Below are 23758 nucleotides of genomic sequence, written 5' to 3'. Positions count from 1 at the left end.
TCCTGAGCCCTGGAAGGCTGCCTGCAGGGTTTGAGCAGTTTTGAGTGTTTAGGGGCTTCATCTCCTTCTGGTTTTCCTCAAGCCTCTGTGCATGATTGTATCTGTATGAATAGGTAGCAAGCTTTGTGTTGTCTTCCATATTTTTTTTATTGTCCCCATCCCTTTTGGATGGCTTTATAGTTTTCCTGTGCTATAGCTTGTTATTGTCTTCATTTTACCTTGTTAATATCTTCTTACCTTTCTTTTTCTTGTGGTGGTAGTGTTGCTGGCTTCTGATTTGGTTTTGGGTTGCTTTTTTTGTGGAGGCAAGTTTCTTTTTTTTCTTTTTATCCTTTCCCATTTCACTGTTGTTCATCTACTTTGGAAGATATAGGAATCAAAAAATACTGGCTACAGTGGTGATTGCTTCCCAAAAGCAGTGTATGAAGCTTGTATAGGAGCAGTGATTGGTATCACAAAATGGGTTCATGTTCAGAGGTCTCTTGGCAAGGAAAAGGTCATTACTCACAGAGTTTCTGCTGCTGGTTCTGCAGGCAAACATAAAAAAAGAAAAGTTTCTCTCCTTCCATGGCTTTGAAGCTGTCAGGATGTACATTTGCTTGAGTTCATAGCAGGGCAATAGCCCCAGGATGGCTGGGGGGAGTATTTCTTGATTTCTGGGACATTCCTTTTTTTCCTAAGCAGCTTACTACTACCACTTTCTAATTTCTAATTCATACAGCAGCATTATCATCCAGTTAGGCTTTATCCAATTAAAATGATTATGTGGCACTGTACTGAGTGCCTGCTTTAATCTTCCAAATACTGTATGCCTCTGGCTAATAAAAAATCCCACAGATAATCTATCTTTAATAGATGTGTGTTCCTTACAGAAAATTGTTCTAGATGGTTGTGGATTAATTATAATCATGGAGAGGTTTCAGAATATCTGTCCAATTATTAATGGTCTTATCCACCTTTTCCCCTTATATGTATACAGCATGTTTTTAATGGTTTAAGCAGAATTTTAGCTGTTAATTTTTTTTTCTTTTATTTGAGTTGGACAAAATTTTCACTGGAGGGATGTTATTTCAGGTTACTAACAGGAAGATTGAAAGGTGAGGATTTTTGATTTTTGCAGGTTTTTTTTTTTTTTCAGACTTCTTAAGGCATTGTATCAGTTTTGCATGGCCTGTTTTTCAGTAGTGGGTGGTGGCACAGAAGTGGCTTCTGTGAGAAGCTGCTGGAAACTTCCACCATGTCTGGCAGAGCCTTTGACTCCAAAGATGGACATGCCACTGGCCAAGGCTGGGACAATTAGAAATTATGGGTATACCTCTGTTACAACTAATTTAGGAAGAAAGAAAAACAGAGGTTGTAGCACAGTTTTAATTCCAGTTAGAGAAGAGCAGAGGGAGAATATGTGAGACAACTCTGCAGACACCAAGGTCAGTGAGAAGGATGGGGAGGAGGTGCTGCAGGTGCTGGAGCTGAGATTCCTCTGCTCCAGAGATTCCTCTGATTCCTCCTCATGTTAGAGAAGTTCCTGGAGAACTGTGTCCCATGGGAGGGACCCCACAGTGCAGCAGGGGAATGACTCCTCTCCCTGAGCAGTGGGAGAAGCCATGGGTGATCAATGACCATAACCCTTATTCCTTGCCTTCCTTGTGGAAAGAGGGAGGGTTAGGGGGAAGGGCTTATTTTACTTCTCATTATCCTGCTCTGATTTCATTAGTAATAAATTCACCTTATATCTCAAAGCTGAGCCTGTTTTGCTCATGATTTAAGTCTCTAAGACTGTTCCAAATTGTTATGAGCCCTTGTATGGAAAGGGAAACTGTTCCTTCTCCTGAACTGAGACAGGAGATTCTACTAGAAAGACACTGCAGTGTTTACAAAATGCATCACAGTATTTATTAAACAACAGCTTTGTATTTTGTGAGTGCCAATAGCTGTTGCTTATATAAACAGAAAAAAAGAACACTTAGTTGTACAATAATGACAATACCATGTTTAATTTTTTTTTCTTCTGCCCAGACATTTTTTTTCTTCTGCCCATATGAATGCTGTTCATCTGGATATGAGGAAATATTATCCATTGTAATCCAATGTAATGTTTGTGTTTCCAGCATAGGTTTACCATCACCTAGGTTAGAAAAGTACTGATCCCATGGGAATGTAATGATATTTAAGATGTCCCATTCCAGCTGTGTGAAGAAACCACATGTTTCCAAGTGAATGCAATTTATTTTTTAAATTCTTATCCCCAGTCACAGGTTTTCTTGAAGAACAGTGGAATTTAGGCATTTATAAAACATCTGATTTGTCCATTGATTACTCACTTCTACTTGGCCTGGTAAAACATCTGTGCCAGGATTGTGGTCAATAAATGTCTTCCTTGTAAATTCAGGTTCTGAAGAATTTTCATTTTTTTTTAGGCACTATAAAGATCCTTTAGTATTTTTTTGCTTTCCTAGTTTGAGCCAATTACAGACTTTTTAAAAACTAATTTTGATGAGTGTTTCCTCAAACATCTGTGAAGTTTTGCAGGTAATGTTGTTTTTCCAAGTTCCCACACAGTTTGACCAGTCTGTGCACTCCATCTGACAAAAAAAACAGAATATTCATCCCAGAAGCAGGAACTGCATTTGTGATTCTAAACACGGAATCTAAGAGGACTTGATTAGACTAGTCTTATTAAAGCTAAACTTTTAATACCATGTAAGTTAATACGTGTATATTTTTTTGTATTTTAGAGGAGATTGTCATAGAAACTAAATTTTTATTGCTGAGAGCATATCTGTGGATATGTTAACAGATAATTACTTACTTAAGTCTGAAAGATGACATCTAATATTTTGGAGCTACTATGGGTTGGAGCCACTCTTGAGTAATGGTTTGATGTGTTCCTGTCAGTTTTGTTCCTTTAACTGAGACATTGCTCTGGTTTGGAGCAATATAGAGGACAAAGGAGTCACCTCTATTCAGCCAGGCTTGAAGTTCCTGAATGATCCTGCTTTTGCAGACTTTCAGCTTAAACATCTTGAGCTGTTGTAGCTTAGGATGTGTAGCTGGATCTGAGATGGTCAGAGTTTGCAAGCTGATTTTTAAAGAGTTTCTTTGAAAAGCTGGGAGAGCAGCTACCCAGTGGTTTGGCACAAGTACATGCTGTTGCAGAAGCAATCAGTTTTCTCATCTCATTTCTCCTCATTTCTTTGCTAAATTTTAATGTGGACCTCTCATGACAGCTGACCAGAGGGTGGCTTTGCTGTGATCTTTGAACAGCCTGTGAAGAGAAGCTTTTTCTTGATATTTCTGAAGGCACTACATCTTTCTGACACTTGGTTCTATGTGTTTTCAGAAGAGCACATGCTGTTAATCCCTTAATTTTGCCAGCTTTGCAAAAAGCTTTGCAAGCTTTATCTCACAATAGAAAAAGACAACATGAGCAATTTGAAAGGGGAAAATGTCCCAGTATTATTAAGTCAAGGAGACAGGTATCAAATCAAGTCTGTAATGAGGAGTAATAGGCCACATGTAAATCAGAGATGAAAATGTGGATCCACCATTTCATTTTGGCAGAAGTAGAAACATAAGTGGAGAGCAAATATATTAAAAAATAGCAGAATCTGTGCAGAAAATGAGAGAAAAGGCAGGTGAAAATAAATTAATGTGGAAAAGGTTGGTGGTTTTAGGCAGAGTGATGACAGCAGGAAGGATAGAAGGGAATTGACAGGTGAATGAAACACTGGGAAATTTGGTGTAAATCAGTATCCTTCTAGTGGTTATCTGATCTGAAATTTAGTTTTTTTGGGTCAATTGCTGAACAGTTCCACAGATTCCACAATTCCACAGACCTGCCATAAAGATTTGGAGCAAAAGCATATGGACCCTCCATTTCAAATGCAGAATCCCAATTGCTGCTGATTTTGCTGTAACCTTGACTTCTACCAGGATTTTGCAGCTGGAGTTTTAGTATTGCATGCTGGTTTCTAAGATAAGGATTCTTTGTTGTTGTTTGGCATGCTAAAATACTGACTTTTTCATATAACACAAGTGGATTTGATACTTGCAAATTAATTTATCATGTTGTGTAGCTGTGTCATAGAATTTTTGGATCATGGGGTGTCAGTCTGTCAGAAGGTCAGCCTGGGGTTTTTCAGTAGGCTCAGCAATAGAGTGGTGCCAAAGTGCTTGCACTGTGCTGGAAATTAAATACAGGAATCCCTGCAAATCCTTACATTGACTTTGCTGCTTAGATTAACCTTTGGAGAAGGAACATCATTCTAGTTTAATGTTTAGCTTTCATGAGTGCTAAAGTAAAGCTTATCTCAGTTACTGCACTGAACAACAGAAACTGCTAAGCTGGAGAACACAGTAATAGATTGCATCAAAAGATAATACTGGAGATAAGAACATTGAAAACTTTGATCTGCTTTTTTTGTTTGTTTCTGAAAGTTTCAAGAGAAGTGTAGGTGCAGTTCTGAGAGGCAAGAAGCAATTTCTCTCCAAGGATGAGCCAAAGCAGTATTGAATGTTAAGGATTTCTTGTTTGGTTGGGTTTTTTTCTCAGTAATTTGAAGATCTTTTCAGTTCAGAAGTCCTTGATTGGAATGGTCATATTTGGTTTATTTATCTTCACTTCAGTCCAATTCAGTGAACTTAATTCTTGTTGGAAAAAGGGTGTCAAAGATAATTTTAATTTAAATGTATTGTTTGCTGGCCTTACTGTGAAACAAAAGTAAAAAAAATAAAGACACAATAAATTATCATAATTACTTTTAATATTGAAGTTCTCTCTGTATTATGAGGAGCTGGCAGCCTTGATGGTTCTGTGAGTAGGCTGGAATATCTGCTGGCAAGATGCAGGGTGCAGAGGGGCATGTACATGGGCATGTTCCAGCTTTGCAGTGGTTTCTGTTGGAAAGCAGATGCAGGGTTACAGTCCTTACTCTGTCCTTTGAAATTCAGAATCAGCACATCCCAGATTCATAATTTACTTGGATTTCAGTTTATTCTGATTTTCCCTTTGCTCAATGTGCCTTTGAGCAGTTGGACATGAATTTCTGAGAATAAGATCTTAAATATATTGATATTGAAGTTTTCTGGGATATGATTGGACTTTGTTGCATCCCTTCAATGTTCTCTAGGGATTGACTAGAGAACATCACTGTGGTCAGTTGAATCATTGGGAGCAATTTGAAGTGGTTTCTCCATTTGGCAGCCATCCTAATCCTTTTGGGTCTGGTCTTTTGTAGGAGGAAACAAATTAAATTTTTCATATTTCAGGTTTTCTTGGAGTTGGATTGAATCTTTCTGTTAGAGAAATTGGTGTGAGGTGATGCCTTAGGGCAGCTACCTAGAACAGAGGCTAGACAAGACACAGAGAATAAAAGTGGATATTTATTAAAGGCCTTCAATGGGTACATCTCTGAAGGAGGCAGTCTGAGAGGCAACACCCAAGGTGGACAAGTAACTGACAGTTATACACCAAAGCAGTACAGGATCTGAAAAATATAAAAGCTAAATCTTAAGGCATCAAATGGTTCCTACTGACTTCAGTGGAGCATGCAGTATCAAGCCTCAAAAAATGTTTTGCCATCTGTGTGGGAGCATACTGCTGTAGGAAGAAAGCTGGCAACAAAATGTTCATCTTCTTTTCTGGTGGGGAGTGGAGCATTAAGACAGCATGTTCTTTGGTTTGAAGACTTCTGAGCTGCTTCTGGTAAGTGCAGAGATGCCCATAGGCAGCCCAGTGACTGACAGCTTCATGCACATGGAGATTTGGTGCTTATATGAGTTTGTTGTGAGAACTTCTGTCAGAACCTTTCTCCTTTTTGTGCACAAAGTTCAGTAGCCAGCTCTACAGCAGTGTTTCTTACCTGTAAGTGGAAAAAATTACCCCAAAATTTTGGCCCCTAACTTCTCCTGTGCTATGTGAACAGCTTGGAGCCTTTGAGTAGTGGAGTTTGCTGAGGAAGTGCAAAGGTGAACCATGGATCTGCTCTCACTGCTGGAAAATAAGCCAAGGTAGGTGGGTCTGATGCAGTAGTGCAGCAACAGAGAGGAACTTGGTGCTGCATGTTTTTAATTCCAAAAAAGCCCCAAAAAAACATATATTTTACAAAACAAGAGTCCATAGTGAGTGTTAAACAGCTGGGAGATGCTTCATGTGTTCTTCTGTTTCAGCCCTAGGGCTGACTCAATCTGCCATTGCAGACCTTGTGCTGTGTTAGTGGGTGCACTCTGTAAGTTGTATTAGTCTGGTGTAGAAAATGGGTGGTTGGACTTTGCTGCATAATGCACATTTGATGATGCCCACTTCATTCCTTGCTTTGCTTTCAAATTGGCATTTGCTGTTGGACTCCTGGGTACAGCTTAACTGGAGGGATCATAGCCAGAAGCCCTTGTTTTCAGAAGTGAGGAGTGACTGGGAAGTCCTCCTGATAAATATCCACATGGACATCGTTGAGGCACCCAGGATGACACTCTGCTTCTTCAGCAGCCACAGTGTTCAGCAGAAAATTTGGATTAGTTGACTTCTCAGTCCAATTTAGTAACTGGAAATGAGGATACCAGTCAGTTTACTGAAATAAAACAAAAGTTTTACATCTTGGACTAATTTCCCAACTTTGCTGCAGAGATCTTTGCAGGTCTTGATGATCTCTCCTTATCTTCTCTCTCTTCTTCTGCCATGAAACAAAATTGAAGACACATTAAGTGCAATTTATGAGTAAAAGTGAATGGTAAGTGATCTGCTTTGATGCTTTTATAGGTTAATGAAAATTTCTTAATATCCTGTTGGAACATTAACTTTCAGTAATGCTTGTGAGTGTTACCAAAGACATAAGCAGTAGATACTGCTCTCTGTAAAGCAGAATTTGCACAACATATGTGCACACTGCTCCTTGGCAGATTTTCTTTGTGTGACTTGCTGAAGCCTCCATTGCCTTGATGCTGAGTTCTCCCTTCTTTTTCTGCAATGTAGAAATGTGAAACAAATTGCTGCAAAGGTCTGTCCTGGTTTAAAAGAGAGATATCTGCTAGGGAAGGCAGGAACCTTCCTGGAATGGAAAAGATGACCCCCTCCCTCCAAATTATTATAAAAATGGGAGGAAAATTCTCTAAGGAAAAAAAGCAAACTTAACCCCCCAACAAAGTCTCAGCAATATTTATGATTCATCATACTATTCTTCTTCTATGAAGTTTTCAGTTTCTTTGGAAAATAATTGTGCAAACTTATTCAAAGAAAAAAAAAAAAAACTACCCTGAAAACCCGTGGTCCTTTGAAAATATTCCTACTTTGAAGCTGAATATGTGAAGCAAATTAAAGTGGAGAGGGTTTTTTGTCTCCTAAAGTGGAGTATCAAAATTTCTGGAATATTAGTACAGAATATTTGTAGTATCAAATTTTCCAGTATTTTCCAATATTTTTTTCAGGGAATTCTTTTAAGGGTAGAAGGGGTCATGTCTTCAAACACATTTGTATCATAAGGGGCTTTCTGCATTTGAAAGTAATTTCAGGCTTGCAAGTTTCAAATGAAATCCTGAATAAGTTCATGTGGGTCTGATCAGAAAAAAGTACATTTTCAAAGCTTATTCGGCTTTGGAACTGGAATTTATTGCCTTTGGTTTGGAGCATTTTCATTTTGTAGAGTCTCCAGTTTGAAACATGAAGGACTAATGAACTTCTGTCTTGGTAGTGGCTCCAAATTGCAGTTCACATAAGTTAATAGGGCTTCAGAAAATGCTTAGTGAAAGGTTTTATTGATAAACTTTCATGGTGAACTTCATTTAATCTGAGATATAATTAATATTGGTAATAAACATAAGAAATGCCTGCTGTGTCTTCAGTCATGTATTCTGCAGGTTGCTGTCATAAGAGGGCAATTTTCAGGCTGAATTGTTGAATTTGTGCAATGCAATGGTGAAGCAATTCTGATTATTTTGGGCCAAAAAAATTACGAGAAAGAATTGGAGAAAAAACATGAAACGTGTTTATAAATATTTGTCAAAGAAGGATTGATTTTTTTTTTTTTCTTTAGAGAGGAAATTTTTATTCTACCCTTTTCCTGACACTAAATATTCTTAGTTTGTATTTAAAAACTATAGTCTGTGTAATGTATATCTCATTCATGAGAACAATAATGATGAAAAAACATTGTTATTTGATTCCTAAAGAAAGAAAAGAGCAGTGTCATCTTGCAGCTGCTCAGGTAATTACTTGTAGGTATCTTGTTTAAAGACAAGGAAATATACCACACTGAATGCATGCAGTTCACAAAAATGAAATGTTACTGCTCTCAACATTTTCTGCAGGTGCCCTCCCTAAGGCTTCATTCTTCATTCATTTGTTCCATTTCTAGTTTTTCTTTTTTCTTTCTTTTTTTTTTTTTTTTTTTTTTTAATCTTTTGAGGTCAGCTTTTATTTTAGAATGTCAGGTAGTCCATTTTAACTTTCAGACTTCCCCAATTTTTTCTGTGTGGCTTTCCCTACTGGACTTAAGCCGTGCATGGTTTTCTTGTGTCCTGGATAAGATACAACCACTGTTTCAGAATGTGACTTTGTAGTATCACTTCACATTCCTGGTACTAGAGTCTGAAGTTGATTTCATGAAAAAGGAAATCACAGCCTTGTTTGTCTCTTGGGGTATCCATACAAATGAATCTGTGCTTTTAGATTAATGAATCACCCTTTGGCTATATATGCAGGAAACTCAAGAATGCATAAATTAATTAGATTATGAAAAACCATAGTGGGCCTGTTCCTTTGTGACAGTTTTTGCATGGCCTCAAAGACAACTTTGACATAAAGTAGGTAATTTTGTAAGCAGTGGAAATTGCAAAAAACCACCAGCACCCCAACCCTCTAAATGTTAATTGCTTCTTGTGATGCTGGAGAGTAACAGGCAGATGAGGTTTCAACTCAAGGATAGTGAATGTGTGAACAGGCTTGTGGTGACTTGACAAAGTGGACTTTGCTGACTCTGTGAATAAAATACTCTGCCTATTGAGAAGTAGAAGTGCTTGTTGTGCTTAAAGTGGACAGGGAAACAGCTTAGAAGAGAGTAAGTCCAGCCCTGTTTACTCTGAGGTTTTACAGTATGAAAAACTGGATATCCTCTGCAATTACACAAGAGAGGCTTTAGAGAACCTGAATATTCTTGGCAGGGCTCAAGTTTTGGTTTGGTTTTCTTACTGTATACAAACACTTGTGCTATAAAAATCAGGAACTTGAGAGGCAGTGAGAAGGATGGGTTTGACCATGCAGCCCTATTTCTGCTTTCATAGGCTTCTGCCTTTCCCTTGTGCAGAGAAAAATGTTGAGAGAAAGTGAGTACGAGTGTTCTGTTTAGGTGTGTGTAAAATATGGAGCCTGGTGCATGGATTAGGGTTGAGCAGGCTGCCTCATGGCTGGCAGCCTTTCTGAACACTTTAATTACAGGGTAAGTGGCAGTCTTGCATGAAATTCCAGATAAAAGCACAATAGGGAATTTTAGGAGAAGAGGTCATGTATGTATGAAGCTTCATATGGGTAAATCAACCCAACTGGTCATTGCACTGAAACCAGCTCGTGTTTCTACCACTCTCAATAGTCAAGGCAATTGGAATGATATATCAAGATGTTGTATGTACCCTGCTCACAGAGAAAAGCACTAAGTGTGTATTGTCATGACCAGGAGTAAAAATTGCAGCAACATTTTGATCTCTGACCCCATCTTCCCCTGTTCTATGGTTCATCTTCTCCCATCTTGCTCTCACACATACACTCACACCTGCATATTTTCCCTTTTCCAGATCAGTAAAGAAGGAAACTACTTGGAAGTGTTGAGATGTTTGCTGACTTTGCATGCATAGATAAAAAAGGAAGAGGACTGAAGAAAAGAGGACAGCATTTGGATCTTAGTGTGGAACTTAAATGGGCAGAGAGATGGGAAATGAGAACTAAAAGAATGCCAGGATGATGGATTGGAAAGGCAAGAGCTGGGGTGAAAGGAGTTGAAATAGTGGGTGAGTTTTGTGGCAGGAAACTCTCAAAGAGCAACTCTGTGTAACAGTGAAGCAACTGAGATATTGGAAAGAAGGATATTTATGGGATGGGCCTAAAGAAATAGTTATAAGAGCAGTATGTGAAACTCTGAGATGAGGCTGAGGGTTGACTCCAATAGCTAGTGAGGCTGGAGCTTTCAAACATGAAAGGATGTTATGGATGGATGCAATAGGATGTAGCTGAAGATAAGTAGTGTGTCTCTGGAAATTTGTCCTCAGGATTTAATTAATAGAAAAAATTCCCTGGCTGGTTTGGAAGACATTCAGGCTGGGATTATTTATTTATGCTAAGTAATTTGGTGTGGGTTTTAGTTTAAGAATTGATTACTGATAAAGTTTTTCTTTTAAACTGTGGGGTTAAAAGGTTATATGCATACACTCTTCCCAAGTGGCTGCTGGAATTAGTGCAATTACCTGAGATGCTATGCTGATTAACTTGCAGCAGTAGATGCCTGGAACTCCTGGTACAGAGTCAGAGCTGTTCTTTCTTGGTTGCCTTGCTGTTCCTCATATTGGTTCACGACAGAGAATTTCAAAGCTGCTCCAATGCTGCTAATGCTGGGTTAATTCTCATTGAGCAAGTGAAGGCTTTGCTTGGGTTACAGAGAGTGACAGGGAGTGTTTGGATGCCAGCTTCAGCCAGCTGTAGCCTTGCTTCTGTGTGTAGAAAGGCTGATGGCTGAGGAAGCCAGCAGCAAGTGGCTGGATGTGGTCAGACAGACAGGACACAGCTGAAGGCACAGAGGCAGGGCAGAGAAGGAAAGGTGTTCTGCTGGTGATGTCAATGGTTCCTGGGCAGGGGGCTGCCTCAGGGAAAGCTAGGGGCTACTGCAAAGTAATGTGGAATACTTGTTGTAAAAACCAGTAATAAAGTAGGATATTTTACATGAGGCATTTAGCAACTTTATTCTGCTTATACCTATTTTCTGGACACAGACTCCAAGACCAAGAACAGGACATTACTTTTAGGATGGGTGGTGCTTTTGTGTCACATCTACTCACGTGACACCACTTCTGCTACAGCTAGTTTGGGACTCTGCATTGTTGCTGCTTCCCAACTGTAGGTTGGAAAGCTTGCATGGACACTGTGCATGGACATACAGAAATTATTATCCTGTGCTCTTCAATACATCAATGCAAAGTTCAAAGTTCTGGGAAGCAGAAACTGTTACTCTGAATCTCTCCTCTCTCTCCCTCTCCCTCTCCCTCTCCCTCTCCCTCTCCCTCTCCCTCTCCCTCTCCCTCTCCCTCTCCCTCTCCCTCTCCCTCTCCCTCTCCCTCTCCCTCTCCCTCTCCCTCTCCCTCTCCCTCTCCCTCTCCCTCTCCCTCTCCCTCTCCCTCTCCCTCTCCCTCTCCCTCTCCCTCTCCCTCTCCCTCTCCTCTCCTCCTTTTAGAATATACAGGAAAAGATCCTTATGTTCAAGGAGAATTAAGAATAAATCTGTACCACTAATTCCAGTCATATACACTTAACAGTACTTCAAGATTTACATATAGTTATTTCTATTGCTATTGTTTTGATTGTCTAATAAAAACTGAAGATATCAATTGAAATAGCTTTGCTAGTCTCCTAATCATCAGCTAACCTTGAAAACTTTTTAACATTTTATTTGAAAATATGATAAAAGCAATATTCTGAATAGTCCAAGTTACTCTAGAAGATGAGGAACATAATGAGTAATATCAGTAGGTGAAATACTAAACTTTTTAATTTAGATGTCTTTTGGTATCAGAGATGACTGCCTCATGATTGCTCTCAAATACTACTTCAGGATTGAACCAAAATGTGCTGAGCATGTGTGACTGGATGGAGAAACTTATTAATATAATCATGTACCAGAGATTGATTTTAAAAACCAAAAATTATCTCTCATAGAGATTTCAGTTGCATATAATGCTTCTATTTGAGTGCAGGCAGAGATTATCCAGAAGGGCTCTGGTCAGAGAGATCAGTGCTTGTCCTATTACATCCCCTTTTAAATTTCTTTAACTGGGAATTAAAAATATTTCCCCCAAGTTGAGTCTCTCTTGCCTATGATAGTAATTGGTAAAGATTGTCTCTATCTCAACCCAAAGCTTTCTCATCCCTTTTTCTCCCCTTCTTTTATTAAGGACATCTACATTTTAGTCCTGAATCTATGCAGCATCAAAGCTGGTAGTGGTAAACATGAGTTTTAGCAAAATTATATTAAATTCTGAATAGTCTGAGTGACTTTTTAGATTTTTGTTTCTGCAATCAATATATAAGGAGACTTGGTAATGAAAATGGAAATAAATTAAAATGTAGCTGTAACTCTTGATTGCCAGTTAAATTTTCTAGATTACATTGCTTTCTGTTTTCTCCACTTTTTAGGATGAATTAAAGAAACTTCTCTGCAGCAAAGTTACAATAATGTTGAAAGTTTGGTTATCTTGCAACTTTCTAGCACTGCTTGCCCTGACACTGTAGGAGAAGTCATAGCTCATTAGGGACACTCTAAATAAATACAAGACTCATTTTCCTGTGGCACTAACTAGGTCTCACTTCAGAGCAAATACATTGTAGAAGTCTAGTGAGGGGAACTCTGCTTGGCACATACAGTGGCATTAACCTATTAATAATGAAATTCAAAGCCTGTTTTCTCTCCTAAAGGGTGGACTGAGCTTTGTGTGAGCTGTCAGTGGGAATTAGGAGTTTAGTAATTGATGTAGTAACAGAAGAAGAGGCTTCTTTGTATTTCTTTGTCCTTGTGTACTTTTGAGAAATACTGCTAACTACTTAGTATTTGGTCCACTTTGCTAACCGGCAGTTAAAAATGGTGATTTTGGGTAACAGTAAAAATAAAAATAATTCATGAACTTATTTTTCCCACAAACATTACTCTTTCAATTAATCCCTACGGTAATAATGTGCTCTTACTCTTTAGAAATTCATCTCAGGAAAGCAACTAAATGTATCTTTGTTCTTGTGGATCAGAATGCTATTTTCTGTCACTTTAAAGCTCTGTACACATTCATGTGGGTAAATAAATGGTTTTGACTTGTTTTGTCTTAATTTCCTTTTTTAAACATTCCAGTCTATCCATTTTGAAATTTCCTTAGTTGTCTTCTTTTAAGGCATTTATTTCCTCTGCTGATGACAAGTGGCACTTAACCCTGGGCAATGCTGAATGTCCCTGATGAGAACATGTCAGTTGACACTGATATATCAAGCACATGGTTTGTGACAGCACCCAGTATTATCTAACCACGGGTTGTAATTGCATGAATGTGACATTTGTGGAGTTATGAACTGGAAGAATTCAGCATGACAATGCTGAAGGAAGAACCCAAAGAAAATCAAATCTTTCTCTCACATCACACGTTAGCTCTTGAGGCAGCTATGGAGCCTTGCACTGCTCTTTACACAGCAGTTAAAGTGTGAAGATTCCTGCTAATCCATTTTGGCAGTGCTGTTACAGGAATCATGAGCATGTGCAAGAGCTTTCCTTGAACCTGCTGTTGCAGGGCAGAGTTTAGTATTTGAAGCACTGATGGAGCAGGGGGAGCAGCAAGTTCCTCTGCAGTTACTTTCTGCAGGCCTTGTGTAAGTGGGCATCTGTGTGGAATGTGCATGGTGACCATCAGCCTTGGCCACCTGCTGGCAAAAGAAAAAAGGTAGAGCTTCAGTCTTCTGAGTGTAGGAAGCTTTCACACTTTCAGTTCTGCCTGTGGGCTTGTTCAGGTCACTGTATCTTGTGTGCTGGGTTAACATCCCAGGCTGCCCCTTCAGCCTCTGTTCTTCTTCAGCCATTAGTTGTAGTGAGCTGAGGGTGCTGTTGAAACTGGCAAAGATCTGACAGATGGATTCTGTCAAGTATTTGTACACGGAAAGAAGTATCTGATTAATAAATTATATGTTGGAACAGAAGGCAGGGTTGATACTCAAGCTCTTTAGCATAAAGTGCATTGTTGTTTCTTTCTGTAGTCATTTCTGTGGTGTTGTTATTGTATCTGCCCTTGTTTTGTGCATTAAGCTGTTAATTCAGTTCAATTTTAAAATTGCAATAGCACCTTCATGTCTCTTAATTAAAGTAAGAAATTATTTCCAGTTATGCTTTGATGCTTTCTGATTGTTCCCATGTGTATGGACCAGGCTACATTCATTTAAAGACTACTGATTTCAAATATTTTTCGTTTCAAATCTTCAAGTCGTTTGTTAGTGTCTTTTAAAATTTAAGACTGTAACTCAAACTACTTGCTTCATGTTTGCCATGGTTATATTTTAAACCTTCAATCAGGGGAGTGCCAGAAGGCACTGGCTCTCAGATGCCATGACCTCAGTGAAGGTCTATGATTGAGACAAATCCTTTTTACTTGAGGCAGGACTGTCAAGATTCTTAAAGTACTTTTCCAAGTACCAGTTTTGGACTCTTAGAATTCACCCCATCTTAACCCAGTTTTATTTTTGGGATTATGTTACTTCTCTGAAGGATGTTTTTGGACCATCTTCAGTTACTTCAGACTTGTTCCTATTTCTGTTTTTCTTTTCCATTGGTAGATATGAGTAGACAGTAGTTTTCAGAGCACTTAAATCCTCAGATCACACACAGCTAGAAATTGGTAAGGATTGCTTGAGGAAAGGCAAAAGAAAATTAGTACCTTCTGAATTTCATGGTAGGGCTGGTAGATTGCCAATTTGAAAAATGTAAAGCAAGAACTGTGCTAGTATAGAAAGGGGAGGTATAAAGAGACTGAAGGGGATAAAAAGCCAAAGTTCTGTTTTGCCAATAAATTAATCAGCAAGTTTGCTGGTATGATTGTCATGGGTGTAGAAGTGTATTGCAGTATTAAAGCAGATAGAATTTTGATCTCAGCAATTTAGAAATTGGTAATGTAAACCTAAATATGAGTAATTGTTTCAACAGACTTTTAGTACTAGGCAGACTGCAGCAGGCAAGAATTATGATGTTTGTTAAAATGGTTGAGGTGAACGTAAAGACATGCTTGTAAGTTTAGTTGTATGGAGAATATACCCTGTATAAGGAATTTTGCAGTAGCCTCGACATGGAGGAGAAGGTATTTAACCATGATTAGCTGCTCTTTACCTTGGTCAAATATAACTGGCCAAGTTATAATTTTGACTAAGCTGTTACCACCATAATTTTTCTGAACTCACAACCACATTTTTTTTTAGTGATGAACAGAGACACCAGCTTTCCAGATATGTGCACACAGTCATACCATGGCATAAATATTTTACACAGCAGAAGATGAGAAGAGAGGGAAGGTGTATACTGTGTTGTTACAAATGTGTTACAGTGACCCAGAGTACATACTTGTGATAACATTTGCCTTTTTCTATACTTTTGATGCTAGGTGTACCCTGAATTGCAAATCACCAATGTTGTTGAAGCCAACCAGCCAGTTACAATACAGAACTGGTGCAAGAGGGGATGGAAGCAGTGCAATGGTCACCCGCACATTGTGGTTCCCTACAGATGTCTGGGTGAGTGACTCTGTTTTAGTCTGCTTTTTCCTGCTCTGTTTTTTTCAGTCTCTCCGTGGAAAAGATAGAGAATCTATGTAAATGTTTTCTATGCTTCAATATTGTCCTTTCTGAAGTGAGTTTTGTCTAGTTGTTCAGTCCTTTGAAACTGCATTGTCTATAAAGTACTCCTGTTCTTCCCTGATTAAACCCCTCTTTTTCACATTAATTTTTGAATATATACTACATGTACTCTTACTGTGAAAGACTATGGGAATTTGTGTTTGTTGAAACAAAACAAAAGATACTTTATAAATTCCCCCCATTTCATCCTGCAACTTTATTTTTGTAGCAGTTGTTTGCTGTTCTCTCCTGTGTCCTTGGTGCTTTGAATCAATTAAAAGGGAGGTTTGGGCTCTCATTTTTTTGTTAACCTTTACTTTTGTCTGCTTTAGAAAATTGAATTGTTAATTTGCTGTTTTCATTAACATTCTAGGCACAACATTTTCTTGATATTACTCATATTTAAGTATGTTGCTTTACCCCTGCCATTTGAATTGTGATAAATGCTGGAGTTCAGAATTAAAACTTGCTTTTCTAGTAAGCCAGGACAGCTAAAAGGTGTGGAAACCAACTCAGACCAGTTATTTCATGAAACAAATGATGAAATAATTTTTTTAAAAATATGCAATGTTTCTAGAATTTTTGTTCATTTATGTAGAGTAGGTAAAACACAGGGCACAATCTGCCCTTAGCAAAGCTGGGAGTGAGGAGTAAATACCAGAAATGCTACCAGTGTGATTAAAAGTGCCAAAATGGTAGGTGTTTAAAATCTGTGCTAAGTATCAGGGAAATTATTTTGTTTGGTGAAGTTTCTAGATCAAATATTTGTTTGTATATAAAATAAAAATATAAAATACATGTTTCTAAACCTGCAGTATATCATTGTTGATGCTACTGAGGCTCTGCAGGACTAGTTTATTGTGAGCAAATATCCTCAAGGAGAACCCAAATTCAAACTTTGGGTGAGGAGAAGAACCTGCCTCTAGGAATTACAGATTCTGACTGTGGGAAGGAACCTGCTGGTTTTTGTGTTTTTCCAGACTTTTGCATGAGTTGAGTTGGTCGGTTCCATCATAAGCTTTAGTGCTAAAAGGGACATGCTCTTTTATCCATTTGTTGATGTGTTTTCTTTTGGTTTTTTTAGTCAGGATAGAAACATCAGCTTGTAGTGTTAATAAATGTGTAAAGCCAGATAAGCAACTTGTTAGAAATGAGGCAGTGCTGTAGTCTCACATAGAATGCATCACAATATATTTGATCAGACTCCATGAGAGTGTGTTTGTCCTAATTAGAGATATGGCAGAAGAATATCAGACTAGTGGAACTATAAAAACCCTTTTTTATTACTTATTTTATTGTCACCATAAGCAAAGCTCTGAATTAAGAAAAGGGAACTCTTAGGCTTAGGACTCTCTATTTTTACATAGATTTGGTCAGTGTCCTGGAGGTCTTACAACCTAATTTAAGCTAAATGAGAATGTCATCACAAGAGCAAATGAATATAAATTGGCTATGAATAAATTTAAACTGCAATTATAAGGAAGCATCTGCAAGTGTAAGAAGCTCCAACAATTGTCTAGTAAAGGAGTAAGAAGTCTAATCATGTGGAAGGAAGTTCCTGAATTTATGGACAGGACTATATGCAGTTCCTTACAGGAATGAGGAACTGGACTTGGACTTTTTAAGGTGCTTTCCCTGAGTTGCAGTTTTGAAAGAAAAGTCATTGCAAGTTATGCTATCTTAGGTAGCAAGGTTTTGCTGCAGACATTTTAAAGATGTTTAAGCACTTCATTCCCATTAGCCCTTAGCCCTTAATTTTTCTTATGAAATCCCCACATATGCTATTTTTTTTTCTGATTTCCCTGTAATTGAGGCTTATGTAGTTGTGTCTGACACATTGTGTTTGTTATCCTTTTCATATGCTGACATTCATCTTTTGACCCTGAGTAGAATAAACCTTAGATACTGATGTTCCCAAGGCTCTAGTAGGGGATAGGTGGCCACATAATTACTTCCTCTGGAGGAAAAATGATGACAGTGGCCATAATCTGTAATTTTTCCATCAACCAGACCTCTGCTTGTTGTATACTATGTCTTGGAATACTTTTTCTTAAATAATCTTTTTGTGCAGAACTGAGGAGTCCAGAGAACCTCTCCTCCTAGTACTTCTTCAGTATTAAAAGGTAGTTTAAATAAAAGTTGCCTCTTGCCTGTCAGCTGTGTGTGTACTTCAGCTGTTCTTAATGTGGTAGCTGTTAGTGGACAATGCTAGAAATTGAGCATTTCCAGTGCCCATTCCTCTGTAATTTTAGTGCAAATAGACCCTTATCTTAGACCATTGTTAAATCCATCAGGTAAGAGTAAAGATACCAAAAAAAAGTTTGTCAGTGAGCCACTGATTGTGGGACTGAGTCTTAATTTTGCATTGCTCTGAGGATCACTTCAAGTATGTTGAGTCAGCTCAGTAATTTCTTCCATCTTGACATTATTTTTCACAGTTGAGAAACAGCAAGTGACAGAAATCTGTCTGCTTTCAGGCCAGACCATCTTTACAGTCTGTGTCATGGTCTTCAGCCAAGGCTTTCAGATGTGTAGAGCCCATTTCACTACAGCCCCTGCCTGCTCCAGGAGTTTTTTCTCTTTGAGACTTGTGCAGGGCAGTAGTTACAGCAGTTATTTGTACCAGTATACTTCAGTAACATCCATTAGATTTACTAGATTACACAGCTTCATATTTTAAGAGAATGCAGCTAAAGCATAAAGCCGGTAGTTTAAACAAGGCAAAATGAAAGCCCCTTATTTGAGTTGACCATGTGTCTTGGCATTTGCACAGAAATATTCCCTAGAAATGTTCTAATTGGGTCTAAATCTTGAAGAGTTAAATTATGTTGTTTGAGTGGGGACTGTTTTTAACGTAGAATCATGGATGTGTTTGGGTACACAGCAAAGTTGAGGAGCTGAGATGTGCTGGTGGAAGAGTGAAGATCTGCAGAACTCCCTTCTGGTCTCAGGTGTGTGTGCCCCCCTCACACCTGCTCCACTTGCTGCATGGCACAGCTTGCAGACAGTGCCAAGAAACCCATGATTTCTTCTTTGCTTTGCAAAAACTGTTTTTGGGAAAATGCCATGGCTGCCAACCTGGCTGTGCAAGTGTTGGTGGGAGCTCTGCCAGTGGCCACAGCAGGAGGGCAGGATTTCTGCCACTGTTGGGGACGTGTGGGCAATAAACATTTCTAGTTTGCACTTTCTCCTCTCTTCACTTGCCTGAGGAAAAGCAGCTGGTGAATTTGTGCAATGTGAAATGAAGTAATTCACTCCATGTTCCTTGCTGGTTGTGGGAGCAGGCATCCTTATCCCAGAGATGTGACTCTTTGAATACATTGGGTAAATCTGTGGCTAAATGTTTCTGAATAGATGACATTTCATTTTCTGTTGATAAAATACATCCTGAACCCTGGATAGAGAGGAGAAGTTCAGTTATGTGGATGTTTGTGGATCACTATGTGGACATGGCAGACAGGATATGGCAAGGTGTGGCAAAGGGGGAATTACAGGAGATTAATTGTGCTGTGTGAACTACATGTTGAGGAGTGGCTCTACCTCATTATCCTATTAATGTATGCTGCTAAGCACTGCATCCACAGTGTTGGACAGATCCAGATGTGTTGGAGTCTCATGTATATAGCCTCTGTCAATCAGAATGTGATTACTTACAGTCATTGGTAGATTAGATTATATGAAAAGTATATTTTGCTGTTTGGTTATGTACTGAAAAACTGCATTCTGTCTTTGGTTTTAACAAAAATGTCATTGAAAATATTTATTTATTTGTCATGCTTTATTACTCTATCAGTTTGTGAAGTTATCCACTTGTTGATGTGTCTTGGTTTGAAAGACAGGTGTCTACCAAGGAAGGCAGGAACCTTCCTGGGATGGAAAATATAAACCCCTTCCCTCCAAATTATTATAACTTTGAAATTACAGGGCTTTCAGGCAAAGATATGGGAAAAGGAATAGCAGTTCTTTACTAATATGTATATGTATATGTGTAACAGGGCAAAGAAACATGGGGCTGGGCAGCAGCAGCTGGGTTTCTGCAAGCAAGCTGCTGCAAGCAGCCAGGAGAGGCATCCTCTGGGAAGGGGAAAGGGAAAGGGTCCTGTTTTTGTCCCCTGAAGCACCTGAGTAGATGATGAGGGTCCTTTCCACTGAGATCAGGTGTTTTATGAGCAAAGGCTCATCCACAGTAAGGAAAAAGCAATAAAAGGCTGGACTCATCAGTGGCAGTGAATTCTCCCCAAGGGTAGCAGCAACTTGACTCTTCCCTTATGATCCCAACAAAATTTTGTGGTATCTCTGTCCTTCCAAAGAGGAAACCCCCACCAGCTGAGAGAGTGGCCCCAGCTGCACCCTTCCTCCTCCTCTCCTTCCCAACCACATCTTTTGTTTCTTAAGGACTGGTCTTTATAATCTGTTAGGCAACAAATGGGACAAAATTTCCTGAAAGAAAGCGGGGGGAGGGAAGGAAAACTCCTGACCTGTAACCTGATATCAGAAGAAAAGGCATGCTGAAGTTTTGAGATGCATGCATAGCCAGTTATATCAAAGAAAATACCAAGGTTATGCCTGGAATGAATCATTTAAATAGAGGTATATGTTATTGGCAGTTCTACTAGCAGCTCTTCTAAAATTACTTGGTGTTTTAATGGTGGAATTTTTTCACTCAAGAATGTGAATTGCCTCTATATTTCTTTACATGACAAAACTTTCTGTTTTTACCTCCTCTAAGCCCACATTGCACCTACTTCTGTTGCAAGGGCAGAGCTTCTCTTCTGAGTAATTGGAAGCACTCTCCACTGGCTTTTCCATGCAGTGCCTAATTAACAGAATGACATTAAATAATTGTCTCAGAGTTTTCCTGTCACTGTTAGTTCAGCTTTTCACTTCCAGCTTGCCTCAGTCTTCAGTCAGCCATGTGAGTGATGCAGACAAGCCTCACACCGCACTTCCTAAAATAAAAAAAATTCTCTTAGTTTCAGCCTACACAACGACAGCATGTCTGGTTTTTCCAACAGCACTAGCTTAACAGGAGGCAGAGGATTTACTGATCATTCATATGAACAATAACAAATTTATTGGTTTATTATAATTCTGTCATCTCATGGCCGACAAATAAAAAGACTGGAAGGGTCTTCTCTATGGAGTTTTGATGAGGTCTGTTACAGCCACACACCAAAGGGGTCAAAAGATCACAAATAGGGAAGGGTTGAGGTTTAAATATGGGTGAGGAGGAGCAAAGCAGGGCATCAGGGTCCAATGGAAACAAAGGAAAATGGGGCAGGGTAAGGGACCAGGGGAGCCAAAAGGGTAACAGGATGGAACACTGTACCAAACGAGGACAAATGGGGATCAGGGGAAGGGAGAACATTTTAGGAGTAACCATATAAAGGGCAGTCTGAGGCAGTGGGTCAGGGAGGGGTACAGACCTGGGGAACATTAGCATATCACTGCAAAGGACTGTGGGAAGAAACTTGTAATCACTGTGTCCTTAATTCCCCTTCAATTACTTCAGTGTCTCTCCTTCCAGCACAGGGAGGTTGTTGTCTTCCTGCAGACTCCAGGGCCTCCAAACATAGAAACACTGAAGTGCAGAGATAAAATAAATGTAATTTTATGTATGACTAATTTTTGTATAGTAAGACCAGAAGAAGAAAGAATTATGAACTTGTATATTTCTATACATTCTTGGGATGTACATATGTTTTACATGTTTGGTGGTTGCAGTAATGTTTTAATAAGAATAGGTCACAACACAAAATCTTTTTGAGATATTGTAGTGGTTTTGGTTTGCCAATATAAGATTCCTTGGCCAATGCACTAATTTATGTTGTGGGTATAGCACTGGCTAAATCACCAGTGCACCTATTAGAATGATTTACACATTTCCTTCTGTGAGATAAGATTAGGAGGAAGGCAAAGCAGGCTCAAGCTTTAAAGAGTACAAAGAAAAATGTTATTACTAGAAACTATGAAAAAAAAATAAAATTCAAAATAAAGCTTTTAGAACACTCCTCCTCCCCCACTTTTTTCTTTCACACTGACAAGATTCAGAAACAAATCAGTCAGTTTACCATCTTTAAAAAATAGTCTTTCACCAATTTCCTTGGCAGAGGAGACTTCTCTCTTTGGTATGGAGATTTCTACACAAGAAACAGTTTTCTTGTGGCCTTAATGCCACAGTGATCAGCCACCCAGGAGAATGGAAATCTGATCACTATGTAAAAATCTCTTCCTCGACTAATAGTTTTCCCACAACCATTATTGAGGACAATATCAACTTATGAGGCACACTTTAAGGATTATAACAGTTTAAACAAAAGCTCTCTTCATTTTTGAAAACGGAGCTGCTTCTTCTTTATCTTCTTCGTTGTCATCTTCATTGTCGTCTTAGTCTTCTTTGTCTTTCCCTGTCTGGCTCTTCTTACAGAGCCACTTGCTCCCGATTTTCCAGCCTTGCTCTGTTTGGCTCACCAGATGCAACTGTCTTGACCATCACCATTCCATTCAAGTCTCCCAGGCAATGATATTTCTTCACCTCTCCTTTCCTACTGAGTAATCCTCTCTTACCTTGACATCTCTCTTTTCCTCTGAGCACCTTCTCTTCTTCCTGTCTGCATCTGCTATCCAAGCCAGTTTTGTCTGTGTCCACTTCCCAGCTCTTCATCAGTTCTGCCAAGCATCCATTGACATCTTATTTCACACCTCACTTGGTGCTACTTGAGCAAGCAGATAAGGACACTGTGATCCTTCGTGGAAGTGATGAGATCAGTCTGTTCCAGCATGATGGCAATGGAGCCCTGTTCTAGTTTCAGCAGGGACAGAATTAGCTAGCACCTTGATGTGTTTAGGATTTAGGGTGAGAATAATGTTGACAACACACTGATTTAGTTTAGTTGCTGCTGAGCAGTATTTGCAATCAGTGAAGGAGTTTTCTGCTTCTCACCTTGCCAGTGAGGAACTGGGCTGAAACTGCAAAGACAGCTGGCCCAGTGAGCAAAGGGATATTCCGTGCCATACCATGGTGTACTCAATATATAAACCAGGGGCAAAGCTGGCCATGGACTCTGCTCAGGAGCTGTCTGGGCATTGGTCACTGGGTGCTCAATACAAGCTTCTTTTGTAGTACAATATACTGCTATTATACTATAATAATACTATTAGTAGTTTTTAATTCTTAATAGTAGTAGTAGTACTACTACTGGTAGTGGTATTTCTTCTTCCATTTCTATCCTGTTAAGCTATCTATCTCTGTCTTACTTGCCCCCCCCCAGTTCTCTCCCCCATTTCATGGGGAGAGGGATGGTGCAGGGAATGAGTGAACAAGCAGCTATGCTGGAGTTTAACTGCCTGCCCAGCTTAAACCACAACAATAATTTAAGATGATGGAAAAATATCCTTCTGTCATAGCAAAAAATGCTCTGGGTTCTGAGTGTTAAGGTGTTTGCATGTGTGCCAGCACTTCATCAAATATAAAGAAAGCTGTAATGACGTCAAATTAGTTTCTGTTTTATTTTTCAACAAATTAAGCAAAACTAAAATTTAGTTTCTTGAAGTGTTCTAAATAGACTGTTATAGACTGTTGTTTGTGATGTTGCTTTATTTGTGTTGGAGGAAGATTCTCATGCTCTGTTTGTTAGATGACGTGACTGCTGAGAGATACTCAAAACTTAGCTGAGATGATGTTGTGTTGTATAACAAACACAGTTATTTGTTTCCCCTTTGGTGGCTTCTGATGAGTGTTTTAAATGGTCTTCAATTTTCCCTTTTCAGTGAAGAATGTGATTCCTTGTTTCCTTATAGTTGCATTTAATTATTCTTTAAAACAAGCCCCTAACAAAAATCTCACCTTAAGATATTTTTCTTTCCCATGACTTATATCCTGTTTGTAGCTTATAACATTGTATTGAAGATTTCCTTAGTCTTTATTTAAGTGCGTTATCTTGTGGGCAGGATGAAAGAGCACTATTGGTCTCTTTTATAAGTGCTGGTATTGTGGTTCTCCATGAGCATTAAATCCAACATTAAAACTGAACAAATTAGGGAAACTTGGAATAATAATGCTTTGAGCTCTGAAATCCAGAGGAGAAAAAACCCCACAGTGATGGGCACTGTGGAAAGGAGAATCTTGGTTATGAGTCATGGTGTTGAAACTGCATTTCC

The 23758-nt window shown here is 38.9% G+C and overlaps 2 protein-coding genes across 4 annotated transcripts in view; both read left to right on the top strand.

The window, feature by feature from the left end:
- ATP5PF (ATP synthase peripheral stalk subunit F6) overlaps positions 1-23758 on the top strand; it is a 282601-nt gene that overhangs the window by 92661 nt on the left and 166182 nt on the right. The window lies entirely within an intron of this gene.
- APP (amyloid beta precursor protein) overlaps positions 1-23758 on the top strand; it is a 181890-nt gene that overhangs the window by 44653 nt on the left and 113479 nt on the right. For both annotated transcript variants that reach the window (XM_079299170.1, XM_079299169.1), the window contains exon 3: positions 15367-15496. In XM_079299170.1, the coding sequence (XP_079155296.1) occupies positions 15367-15496 (130 nt within the window). The remainder of the gene's footprint in view (positions 1-15366; positions 15497-23758) is intronic.

This window comes from Erithacus rubecula, assembly GCF_903797595.1.
Source record: "Erithacus rubecula genome assembly, chromosome: 1".
In the NCBI taxonomy this organism is placed as follows: domain Eukaryota; kingdom Metazoa; phylum Chordata; class Aves; order Passeriformes; family Muscicapidae; genus Erithacus; species Erithacus rubecula.
Note: the sequence above shows the minus strand (reverse complement) of the source record. Positions and strands in the feature narration are given on the sequence as shown.